This window comes from Nicotiana tabacum, chromosome 18, assembly GCF_000715075.1.
Source record: "Nicotiana tabacum cultivar K326 chromosome 18, ASM71507v2, whole genome shotgun sequence".
Taxonomy (NCBI): Eukaryota; Viridiplantae; Streptophyta; class Magnoliopsida; order Solanales; family Solanaceae; genus Nicotiana; species Nicotiana tabacum.
The window spans coordinates 31,850,070-31,863,091 of record NC_134097.1 but is presented as its reverse complement, the minus strand read 5'-3'; the positions used below and the strand labels follow the sequence as shown (position 1 = coordinate 31,863,091).

At 37.5% G+C, this 13,022-nt stretch overlaps 1 protein-coding gene across 2 annotated transcripts; it reads right to left on the bottom strand.

Annotated features, from left to right (window-relative positions):
• Nucleotides 1-961: 961 nt before the first annotated feature.
• LOC107801277 (putative late blight resistance protein homolog R1B-14) lies at nt 962-12,394 on the bottom strand. 2 transcript variants are annotated; one of them, XM_016624584.2, is made up of 4 exons: nt 12,253-12,394; nt 11,924-11,985; nt 1,414-3,830; nt 962-1,318 (listed from the first exon to the last, which is right to left on the bottom strand). In XM_016624584.2, exons 3-4 carry the CDS (start codon nt 3,779-3,781, stop codon nt 1,311-1,313), a joined length of 2,376 nt encoding a protein of 791 aa, XP_016480070.1. In that variant the 5' UTR covers nt 3,782-3,830; nt 11,924-11,985; nt 12,253-12,394; the 3' UTR covers nt 962-1,310. The 2 variants fall into 2 exon arrangements, with proteins under 2 accessions (XP_016480070.1, XP_016480063.1); XM_016624577.2 differs by having other exon boundaries at nt 11,928-11,985; nt 12,253-12,389.
• Between the last annotated feature and the right edge of the window lie 628 nt (nt 12,395-13,022).

The following is a 13,022-nucleotide window of genomic DNA, read 5'->3' as shown; positions in this document are numbered from 1 at the left end:
TGGCTACCAAACCAAAGAAATTCAACAAGGTTGGCTACCAACCAAACCAAGTCAACAAGGTTGGCTACCAAACCAAAGAAAACTCTTATTAGGCACATGCCTAATACTTCTTCAATGAGATGGACATCATCAATTAATAAAAGGAGAATTTGAGAAATCATAAGACCAGATCTCACGAACAAAATGGAACTGGAAGGTGAACTGTGACCATTTTTGAAACTTGAAAAGATACCTAGTGACCATTCGAACGTGTTCTCTCTCTTTTTTTTAATCCGCTTTGACTTTGTTCTCTTTTCCTATTAAAGAAGTTTAAATGGTGGTTATCGGATACTCCTATTAGGTCTTGAATAGTCATGAGAAATGTCCAAAGGCTAAGCCTTTTTCTATTCTTCACGTGTTTGTAAGAATGAATTTAGTGGTGTTTGGGTCCTACATATTATGCCCATATGGGTATAGGTCAATTATTGCATCCTCACACTTTAGTAGGGCCCTTTCATGTCGCCTTCTTTTACTAGTTTTGACACTCCATGATTTCTAGTATCACATTTTCTTCATTGACTGCATTTCTAATCTCTCTCTTCAACTCTTCAACCATTAAAGGAGAGAGATCACCAAACTGAAGATAATCTCCACTACATTGGATAATCTCTCAGCTTCAAACTATACACTTCAGCAGCCATAAAAAAAAGGGTCCGCAACGATCAAAACTATGTCTTTAGTTGCAACACATCAGCTCAAGGACTCCACACTTTCAGCAGAAATACAACCTCAAACCAAAAACTGCACGACACTGGCAAACCTGATTAAGAACAGTAGCAAAAGCCATAAATACCAGCAGAACTTCTTTCTAAGAAGTGCCAAAATATATAGGCAAATGCACCAGTAAACCGATCTTGCAAATTAAGATGTGTAAAAGGATGACCACAAAGAATAAGTGTGTGAAAGGGAATTTCTGTACAAGTTGGAGGAGTAAAGTATGTACTAAGCCTTAAGAGAAATGAAATGAATACAAGGGGTATCGACTATCGTCCAGTAGTACTGAGTGTCACATTCCTGAAATACTTTTACATAATTAATCAACTTTAGTGCTCATCAGCAGCAATATTAGAGTGCATTAACAGTTATCATTCTGCAGAGCTTATTACAAAATACTGGATCTGAAACGGATGAGACATGTACTGCATGTCTTTATTCCAAACGCACAACGAATACAAGGAATGATTACAACACAAAAAGAACAACTTTAATTTTCAGACAAGAACAGATTTTGCATTTTGAAGATATCATCCCATTGCTCTTCAAAATAAGCTTCAGCTCCCTGCAGGATGAAAGATTATTCTTCAAGGATGTAAAAATCTAACAAAGAATACATGTAAAGATCGATGAATTTTACAGATTGGTCAAAACACTTACTGCGAGTTTTATTGACGTGGACCTTGAGGCTATCATTTCCTTCCATTTCTTGTTTCTCTTGTGCAATGCTTCTTGCAGAATCAGCAGCAGAAGTGCTGCAATCATATAACTCAATTGACTCCAACAAACAACTATTTACAAAATCCTCTGGAATGTTTTCCAGTTCAGTGCAATCCTTGAGGACTAGGCTTTGTAGCATAGGGAAGCAATCACTGCAAGCCTCCCAACGTTTTAATTTTGTATTACCAATTAGCAACAACTTTATCCTAGCAAACTCCTCATCATCTTTTAAACTCCATACCTGATCATCGCGTTTACAATTTTTAAGCTTGAGCACTTCAAGATTTGGCAATACGACAAGACTTGACAATTCTTCCCAAGGCAAATAACTCCCTTTCAAAGTCAACCTCTTAAGGCATGTTGGAAAAATGTACCTCCTAAGGGAACATCGATAGTGTACATAGAAGAAACATTTTGATGCTTGAAGTTTCCTTAAGATGGACATATCAAGAAAGTGGTCGGTGTTCCTGAGAGCACATTTTAGACTTTCTGAATAAGTTTGACGAATACTCAATCTCTTTAAATTGGGAATGGCAGAGAAGATTTCATTTGTACAGCTGGAGAAACATAGAGTAGAAAATTCCTCAAGATTTGACATCTTTGTTTTATGAAGTCCTGCGGTACTTGGACTACACAAGTAACTGCATCTGTTCACACGGATATGCCTCAAATCCGTTAGCTTCCATATCTTCACGGGTAAGTTTGCAAATCCCACTAAGTTGGTAAATATTAAAGTTTGCAACTTTCGCAGCTTTGAGATTGATTCTGGAGGATCACCGTGGGAGGCAACTGCAAGATATCTCAGATTAACCAAATTTGTTATCTCAATTGGGAATGAAGAGAACATATCATGACGGAAGATGGCTAGTACCTTGAGAAGTTTGAAATGTATGCTAGATTTTGGAGAAGGTGATGGAGAAGTTATAAATTCACCAAAAAAGTATAAAGATCTGGTCGCATTGTGGCACATATTTAGATGAGCTTTAGTACGAAAACTGAAGCTTTGAACACTAGAATCACTAGTTTCATAAGCAGTGCTGCTGCTATAGAAACCACGTCTCACAACATGCATGAAATTTGTCTTTTTAGCTTCAATCAAACAGAATTCATGCAGACGATCATGAACTCCGCATGTTTTTGTCTCACCAGTCAATCTCCTCTTATTAACCATTATCAAGTTTCTGCTGATAAGATCGTCCAGATAATCTTTTGCCACTTCCTCCAACCTCTTAGGTTTTTCAGGCTTTATAAAATCCTCAGCTATCCATAACTGAATCAATCTCCAAGCCTCAACCTCAAAATCCTCCGGAAAAGCAGTACCCATAGAGAGAAAACAACATTTGAGGGGCTCGGGCAAGTAATGGTAACTCAAGCCCAACACTCCTAAGCAGTTATCTGGATTACGAGCAATGATTGCACTCATAGTTTTGGCAACAGCCTTCCAACTTTCTACTGTCTTGGGAATTTTAGAGAGGTGTCCTGCAATCACTGAAATTGTTAAGGGTAGTCCTTGACACTTCTCTGCTATTCGGTCTCCAATTTTTTCCAACTCAGGATCAAGGTGGTCAACTTTTGATCCAAACACCTTATTACGAAGTAACTTCCAACTGCTATCCGAAGACAAGAGGTTCATCTGATGAGGTGTAGAAGGATTTGCATATGTAGCCACCTCTCTCTCCCTAGTTGTCAATAAGACACGATTCCCATAATTTCCATTAGGAAATACCCCTTGTATGCAATCCCAAGCATCCGTACTCCAAATATCATCAATAACAACAAGGTACCGTCGACCCTTTAAGTTTTTTTGCACCAGGTCAGCTAATTGACTATCGTCATAATCCTTTAACTTTTTCTGCAGCATGTTGACTAAGTCACTGTCACTTCCTTCATTGATGTTATCTAACAACTCATCATCACCCTTTTTATTGTGACCTTTTCCATAGACAATATTTGTTTGCTTCGATATACAATGTAAAGCAGCCAACAACACATCTCTTCTTCGAAAATCTTGAGATATTGTAACCCAAGCACGAATATCAAAGTGTTGCTTGATTTCAAGACAATCATAAGCTTGTTTGGCGAGTGTACTTTTGCCAATACCACCCGCACCAGTTATCGTGACAATTTCAAGAGCCTTTTCCTGTCCAGTCAGTCTTCGCTTGATTATGGCCAAGTCATCATCGAGGCCCAAGATGAGATCTTCTAGATTTTTATTGGCACTATTTCCCGATAAAGGATTAACCAAAGAATCCCTAGTTTGGATTTGATTATCAGCATCACTTGTGTTAGAGTCAGAAACAATCTCCATCACTTCTGTCTTTCTTCTACCAATCTATTTTACATGCAGCATCTGTAGACTAATGTAAAAAGAAGCAAATTAAAAAGGGCAACAAAATATAAGTAGTAAAGAGGAGTCGTTGCAAAACAGAGAAGAAGAAACAAGGGAACAGTTAAGGAAGACTACAATGCACCTAAAGAAGAGTCATAATACAATATATCTACCCTATTTTTTCTCTTTTAAAGTTGGATTCAATGCAGTGACTGCTCTAGCTTGAATCGTCATCTTACTGTTTGAGAGTGCATGTTTCTTTAAATTGCATTGCTTCTATAAGAGATGGTCCTTCTCTTTGCATCATTTGTTGCTTTAAAGGAGCGAAACTATTTCTTTATAATAGTACTACCCACCATGAGCCTTTGTTTTCACAGATCTTTAATTCAACCACATCTTTCTGCTACATTAATATCAACATTCAACTCATATCATCCCCTCCAAAGATTTGTACTCTAAGGTTCAATTCTGCCCCAGCTAACTTGTTCAGGAATCTCTATTTGTCAACTAAATAAGCCATCAACTTTAGGATTGGTAAACCATGAAGCTAGCAGATGCATGTTCTACTGCAGCTGACATGACAAGTAGCCAACAATTCACAAATCTTCAATATTTTCTTTAAAATAATAATTATTAAAGTATATTAGTTTCAGTACTAAAATATCATATAAAATGGGGAAAGTTGCAACTTCTTTTTTTGTCTTTACATTGACATATTAAAGATTTGTTTGCTCCTGCCTTGTTAAAGGCATCTTTTAAGTGTTCTCGTATCTTTCTACAAAAATAAAAAATCCTATGAAATTCCACAAGTGGGATCTGGGGAGGGTACTATACACGCAGACCTTACTCCTATCTTGTGAAGGTAGTAGATCTCATATCTTTCTATTTTGAAAATTTTGTATCATTTCTGCCCCCACCATAGCACCTTCCTCCTATGTTCTTGAATTCCAGTTTCTCTAATTTTAGCATCATCCACAATTTCTTCATATGAAAGTGTATCAGATACCTAAATGGCCCAATCTTACCACCTTCCCCCTCATACTCTTCATCCTCCACCGCTTTTGCATTCACAAATTTCATTTTCATATTCCCGTGGTGTCCATTCCCATAATGAAAAGGAAAAAAAAAAAGAAAAAAAAAAGGAATTTGCAAGATGCCAAATTGGATTTGGCAAATGGTGGGAGTCAAAATGACAATTCGCAATGCAAATTGAAACCAACCCTTCATTCTGATTGGTCTAAGGGGTGGTGCTCTCACCTGTATAAAGAGAGCTTCGGCTCTCATTTTGAACACACAGAAGCAACGAAGCTTCAAGCATTTCAAAGATAGAAAAATATAAGGAAAAATAGAGAGTGGGCAATATTGTAGTGGGGTGGGAATCTCAATATAGGGTTATTTCTTTTGAGTGTGTAGTGGTTCCCGGAGTATTTACTTGGGACTACGGAGTGTAAAATTCCTCATATAGTGGATTACTTTGCTCCTCTCGAGCTCGTGATTTTTTCCCTTATTCAGAATGGTTTTCCACGTTAAAATCTTTGTGTCCTTGTTGTTCTCCTTATTCTTGTTAATTACCGTATTTCGGTACTACGTTATTGTTCTGCTGCTATTACCGTGAATATTATTTCTATAGGAGGTTTATTCCCAACAACTAGTATCAATTGATGGGGGTCCAGCCCCAAAAATAAAAGAAATAGAAAAAGAAAAGAAAAAAGAGAAATCAGACACCAAATCTTGTTTTGGGCGGTGACAACTTGCCTTTGAAGAGCAAGTTGGCAGATGCAATTTGCAATTGCAAATTATAGGTAAACCAATTCTGATTGGTTGAAGTTCGTATTAGACACTCCTATAAATAGGAGCCTTTGGGTTCTCATTCCAAGACAAAGAAGAAGAAATCTCATAAACAATGTGAGATAGGAAATAGTATGTAGGGAAAAAATAAAGTGTGAGCAGTATTGTAGTGATGTAGGAATCATATTAAAGGGTTATATTTTTTGAGTGTGTAGTGGTTCTTGGAGTATTTACTCGGGACTACGGAGTGTAAAATTCCGCATTATAGTGGATTACTTTGCTCCTCTCGGGCCCGTGGGTTTTTTCCTTATTCAGAAGGGCTTTTCACGTTAAAATCTTTGTGTCCTTGTTCTTTTATTCTTGTTGATTACCGTATCTCGGTACTACAATATTGTTTTGTTGTTATTACCGTAAATATTATTTTCTGTGGGGGTTTATTCCCAATAATTGGTATTAGAGCACAGGTTCTGCTCGTTCACAGAAATATTGTTCACGGTCTGTAGTACTATACTCGGTGAAAAAATAAAATATTCGGAGTAAAGTACGAGGTAGTAAAATTCAACGGAGATAGCGGTTTCTCAACATGGCAAGGAAGGATGAGGGGTCTGCTCATCCAACAAGGATTACACAAGGTATTAGACAGTGATGTCAAGAACCTGATACCATGAAAGCTGAGGATTGGGCTGACTTGGATGAAAAGGTTGCTAGTGCAATCAGGTTGCACTTATCAGATGATGTAGTAAATAACATCATTGATGAAGATACTGCATGTATCATTTGGACAAGGTTGGAAAGCCTATACATGTCCAAAACACTAACAAATAATTGTACCTGAAGAATCAATTATACGACCTACATATGGGTGAAGGCACAAATTTTTTGTCATATTCAAAAAAGTTTAATGGACTAATCAGGCAGTTTGCCAACCTCGAAGTAAAGATCGAGGAAGAGGATAAAACCATCTTGCTTTTGAACTCATTGCCATCTTCGTACAATAATTTGGCAACAACCATCCTGCACAGTAAAACCACTATTGAGTTGAAGGACGTCACATTGGCTCTTCTACTCAATGAGAAGATGAGAAAGAAGTCTGAAAATCAAGGACAGACTGTCATCACAAAAGGTAGAGGCAGGAGTTACCAAAAGGGCTCGAGCAACTATGGTAGATCCGTAGGTCGTGGGAAGTCCAAGAACCGATCCAAATCAAAAGTCAGAAATTGCTACAATTGCGATCAACCGGGTCACTCCAAAAGAAATTGCCCAAATCTAAGGAAGGGCAAAGGTGAAAGCAGTAGCCGGAAGAATGACGACAACATAACTGTCATGGTGCAAACTAATGATAATGTTATTCTCTTTATAAATGAGGAAGAGGAATGCATGCACTTGGCAGGTTCAGAGTCGGAATGGGTGGTTGACACAACGGCATCTTACCACGCCACATGGGTAAGAGAAATTTTTTGCAGATATGTAGCAGGTGATTTCGGCACAGTGAGAATGAGTAACACGAGTTACTCAAAGATTGTGGAGATTGGTGACATTTGTATCAAGACAAATGTCGGATGCACATTGGTTCTAAAGGATGTGCGACATGTACTTGATTTGAGGATGAACTTAATCTCGAGAATAGCTTTGGACCGAGATGAATACGAGAACTATTTTGCAAATCAAAAATGGAGACTCACCAACGGATCATTGGTGATTGTAAATGGAATTGCTCGTGGCACGTTGTACAAGACAAATGCAAAAATATACCGAGGTGAATTGAAAGCCGTACAAGATGAGATTTCTGCAGATTTGTGGCACCAAAAAAAATGAGTCATATGAACGAGAAGGGATTGTAGATTTTTGTCAGGAAATCACTCATCTTTTTTGCCAAAGGTACAACGGTAAAACCTTGTGACTACTGTTTATTTGGTAAGCATTATAGAGTCTCATTTTAGACATTGTTTGAAAGAAAATTGAATATACTTGATTTGGTGTATTCTGATGTTTGTGGTCCAATGAAAATTGAATCGATGGGCGATAACAAATATTTTGTTACTTTTATTGACGATGTTTCACGAAAATTATGGGTTTATATCTTGAAAATCAAAGTTCAAGTGTTTCAAGTTTTCCAAAAGTTTCATGCTATGGTAGAAAAGGAGAGACAGGTTGAAAGCTAAAGCGTTTCCGAAGTGACAATGGAGATGAGTACAGTTCAAGGGAATTTGAAGAGTAGTCGAGTCATGGGATCAGACATGAAAATACAGTTCCTGGAACCCACAACACAATAGTGTAGTTGAGAAAATGAATCGCACCATTGTTGAGAAGGTGAGAAGCATGCTCAGAATGGCTAAACTGCCTAAGCATTCTAGGGTGAATGAGTTCAAACAGCCTGTTACCTGATCAATAGGAGTTCATCAGTTCCATTAAAGTTTGACATCCTAGAGAGAGTTTGGACTAATAAGGAGGTGCCCTACTCACATCTGAAGGTGTTTGATTGTAGAGCTGTTGCACATGTACCAAAGGAGCAGAGAACAAAGCAGGATGATAAATTTGTTCCTTGCATATTCATCGGATATGGAGATGAAGAGTTCGGATGGAGATTGTGGGATCTTGTATATAAGAAGGTCATTAGAAGCAGAGATATAGTCTTCCGAGAAAGTGAAGTTGGAACTAAAGATGACCAGTCCAAAAAGGCCAAGAATGGTATAATCCCTAATCTTGTTACCATTCCTTCTACTTCTAATTATCTCACAAGTACAGAAAGTATGACTGGCGAGGTTGTCGAGCAGGGGGCAACCTGATGAGGTTATTGAGCAGGGGGAGTAACTTGATGATGATGTCGAGCAAGTGGAGCACTCTACTCAAGGAGAACAACAACCTCAACATCTAAGGAGATCAGAAAGGCCAAGGGTAGAATCATGCAATACCCTTCCACAGAGTATGTCCTCATCAGTGATGAGAGGGAGCCAGAAAGTCTTAAGGAGGTGCTGTCTCATTCAGAAAAGAACCAACAGATGAAAGCCATGCAAGAAGAGATGGAATCTCTACAGAAAAATGGCACATACATGCTGGTTGAATTTCCAAAGGGTAAAAGACCACTTAAATGGAAATGGGTCTTTAAACTCAAGAAAGATGGAAATGGCGAGGTGGTTAGATACAAAGCTCGATTGATTGTAAAAACCTTTGAACACAAAGATTTTGAAGAAATTTTTTCACCTATTGTCAAATGACTTTTATTCAAATAATTTTGAGCTTAGCAGCTAGCCTAGATCTTGAAGTGGAGCAGTTGGACGTCAAAACTATATTTCTTCGTGGAGATTTGGAAGAGGGGATTTATATAGAGCAGCCAGAAGGATTTGAAGTAGCTGGAAAGAAACACATGGTGTGCAAATTGAATAAGAGTCTTTATGGGTTGAAGCAGATACCAAGGCAGTAAACAAGAAGTTTGACTCATTCATGAAAAGTCAAACTTACATAAAGACATATTCTGATCCATGTGTATACACATAAAGACATAAAGACATATTGTCTACCTTGCAATCAACTCTCGCCAAATTAACTCTTTGTTGTTGTATGTGGATGACATGTTAATGTAGGACAAAACAAAGAGTTGATTGCAAAGTTGAAGGGAGACTTGTCCAAGTCATTTGATATGAAGGACTTGGGCCCAGCACAATAAATTCTGGGGATGAAGATAATTTGAGACCGAACAAGCAGAAAGTTATGGCTGTATCAGGAGAAGTACGTTGAATGTGTACTGGAATGCTTCAACATGAAAAGTGTTAAGCCAGTCAGCACACCTTTTGCTAGGCATCTGAAGTTGATCAAGAAGATGTGTCATACAACAAATGAGGAAAAAGAGAGCATGGCGAGAGTTTCGTATTCTTCAGCAGTCGGAAGCCCGATATATGCAATGGTATGCATCAGACCTGATATTGCTCATGCAGCTGATGTTGTTAGCAGGTTTCTTGAAAATCCTGGAAAAGAACACTGGGAAGCAGTCAAGTGGATACTCAAGTACCTGAGATGGGGGCTATATTATGGCAATCAAGGTTGCAGAAGTGCATGGAACTCTCTACAACTGAAACAGAGTAAATTGCCGCTATTGAAGCTGGCAAGGAGATGATATGGTTGAAATGATTCCTTCAAGAGTTTGACTTGCATCAGAAGGAGTATGTTGTCTACTATGGCAGTCAAAGTGCAATAGACTTGAGCAAGAACTCCATGTACCATGCAAGGACCAAACACAACGATGTGAGATATCACTGGGTCCAAGAAAAGGATAGAAAGTGAATCTGCAAGTCCTGAAGAGTGAGGATCCTGTAGATATGCTGACCAAGGTAGTACCAAGAGACAAGTTCGAATTATGCAAAGAACTTATCGGCATGTACTCAAGCTAGAAGTCCGGTGTAACCTCCTTCAGGTTAATGGGTCTTGAGGGGGAGATTGATGGGGGTCCGCCCCAAAAAATAAAAGAAATAGAAAAAGAAAATAAAAAAGAGAAATCAGACACCAAAACTTGTTCCGGCCAAATCTTGTTTTGGGCGGTGACAACTTGCTTTTGAAGAGCAAGTTGGCAAATGCAATTTGCAATTGCAAATGGTAGGTAAACCAATTCTGATTGGTTTAAGTTCGTAGCAGACACTCCTATAAATAGGAGCCTTTGGTTTATTATTCGAACACACAGAAAAAGAAATCTCATAGACAAAGTGAGATAGGAAATAGTCTGTGGGAAAAAAATAGAGAGTGAACGGTAGTAAGGTGGGAATCTCAATAAAGGATTTTTTCTTTTGAGTGTGTAGTGGTTCCTGGAGTATTTACTCGAGACTACAGAATGTAAAATTTCTCATTATAGTGGATTATTTTGCTCCTCTCGGAACGTGGTTTTCTTCCTTATTTAGAAGGGTTTTCCACGTTAAAATATTTGTGTCCTTGTTGTTCTTTATTCTTGTTGATTACCGTATCTAGATACTACAATATTGTTCTGTTGTTATTACCATAAATATTATTTTCTGTGGGGGGTTGATTCCCAATAATTCCATCTTCTTAGGCCAATGTTTATCCACGTGTTTTGTATTATCTAGGTGCATTTTTTTTGCAAGATGACCAAGTTCAAAGTGTGTGAGAGAGTATATTCAGAAGGAGTAAATCTAGAATTCTCTATCACTACCCATAATGATCACTTTGTGATGTTATGTATGATAGGAGTCTCTCGTAATATAATGTGCTTAATACTTATCTCCGTCTTCCATACTCTTTATGTCTTATAACATTTTATCTAGGGCGGCCCAATGAATTAAGAACATAAACAATTCTTGACTTAGATCTGTACTTCTTGGCTCTACACCAAGTGAATTTGACACCGCAGAAGAAAGGTCAGCCAATTTTTTAGGATAGATAAAAATATCAGAATTCACCATGCTATTGAAGAGACAATTAAGTAAATAAATGTGCTCTCACACAACTTGAACTTTTAGATAAGATAGTCACACTTCGATATAGTATTAAAGTAGGTAGAGGTCCTATGTTCAAATCTCACCGCCACCTAAAAGCAAAAACTATTTTCACATGTTTGACCTATAATAAAAGAATCAGGCTCACACATAAGGGAGCGTTACATAAAGTAAATGTGCCTCTAGAACATGCATGTCTTAAAATCTGGTCATTACTCTAAGAACCTATCAACTATTCTTAGTAGTTAAGTTGCTCTAATATCGGTGCGAGTGTCCGACACGGGTGTGGATCTAGATGTCGGATCCTTCGAAATATAAATTCCAAGATTCGGGATATGGATCCTAGTACAGATACGGGTGCGGGGATCAGGTTAAAAATAATTTTTAAAAATAAAAATATCTATAAATTATGAGAAATTTTGTGGAATACTTACGTATAGATTGTAAAGTGTGGATTTCTTTTTTATTCTCAAGTTGTAGATAAGTATTAATCTCCTAGATAAGGTATGTTATTTTTTTCAAATTTAGCCCTAATTTTGGTTCTGATTTCGAGAACCAAATTGCATCTTGCCTCGAATTTTTCCTTCCGTCGAGGTCAAAATAGCCAAAATTATTTGACCAGATCTGGTACGGATCTCATACCTACACTCATACTAGTATCGTGTCGATACGGGTGCACCCGCACCTAAACTGCCGTGTCAAAGCAGGTTAGCTTAGCTTAGCAGTTGCTCTCTCAACCGAAAACTATAATCTACCAGACAAAGGGAAAGTTAGAGATTAAATTTACCAATTTAAGTGAATACAATAAAATTTAACAATACAGGTCCATTCAATCTAATGTCAACGAAAATTGTCTGAAACTGATTAATTTTTTAAGATACAAAGGGAAACTTACTTACTTCAAGCGATCACAAATTGTAGATCCACTGCCTCACGAACCGATGGTTTTCAACAACACTGCATATTGTTAATAACTTTTAATGAGGAATTCCAAGTAACAGAATAAAACTTTAAAAATAAAAAATGCTAATAATTCATAATTTCAGTTATCCAAACTCAAAATTCCATCTCAAATATCCGAAAGTACAAGAGGCAAGGGGGAGAAGATTGCGAAAATAGTAAATGCGTGTAATGTTAGAACAAAATTTATTTAATATAATAGTCCCTCTGTCTTAATTAGAGTGAAATCAATAACACAAGAAATTAAGAATAAAGAATAATTACCAGAGGCAAAACAGCACAAATTATACATAGCGAAGATACGGAAGATGCAGAAACGAACTACAACGAACTGAAACAAACGGAAACTTATATAAGTGATGTATGCCATTTGGAATCAGCTGGAAATTTAGCGACGGTTTAGTCGTCTTTTTCTATTTTGTCAACGCTCTTGGTCGTGTTTTTTAATTCAGCCCTCTTAGTTGTCTTTGTCTAATTTTCTCAACGCTCTCATTAGTCGTCTAATTCTCCATTTTTTAAACCTTTTTCTGTTTAAGATGTTTTCATTTTTTAAGGCATTGTGAAATGCCTATGTTGGGCTCTATCAGGTAAAATTGATAGCCCGAACTGAAAAATGTAATTGGGTTATCAGTATTGGATTATTTGGGGCTAACTAGTTTTCGGACTGGTCATTTATAAATAGTCAGTATTTGTAAAGTCATTGAAAAATAGCCACTAGTTTGCTGCAACACGAAAAGTTCCAGCATAATATACTGAAGATCGGTGCACCTGTATATGAACTTCCAGCATATTATGCTGGAACTCCAACACGCGGAAAGTTCCAGCATAATATACTAGAGATTGGAGCACCTGTATATGAATTTCCAGCATATTATACTGGATCGGTATATTATACTGGAACTTCAGTATATTATGCTGGAGTTCCAATATACTTATGTTGGAACTCCATTATAATATGATGGAGTTCCAGTATACTTATGCTGGAACTCCAATATATTATGCTGGAGTATTTTTCGGATTTTGAACAGTGTTTT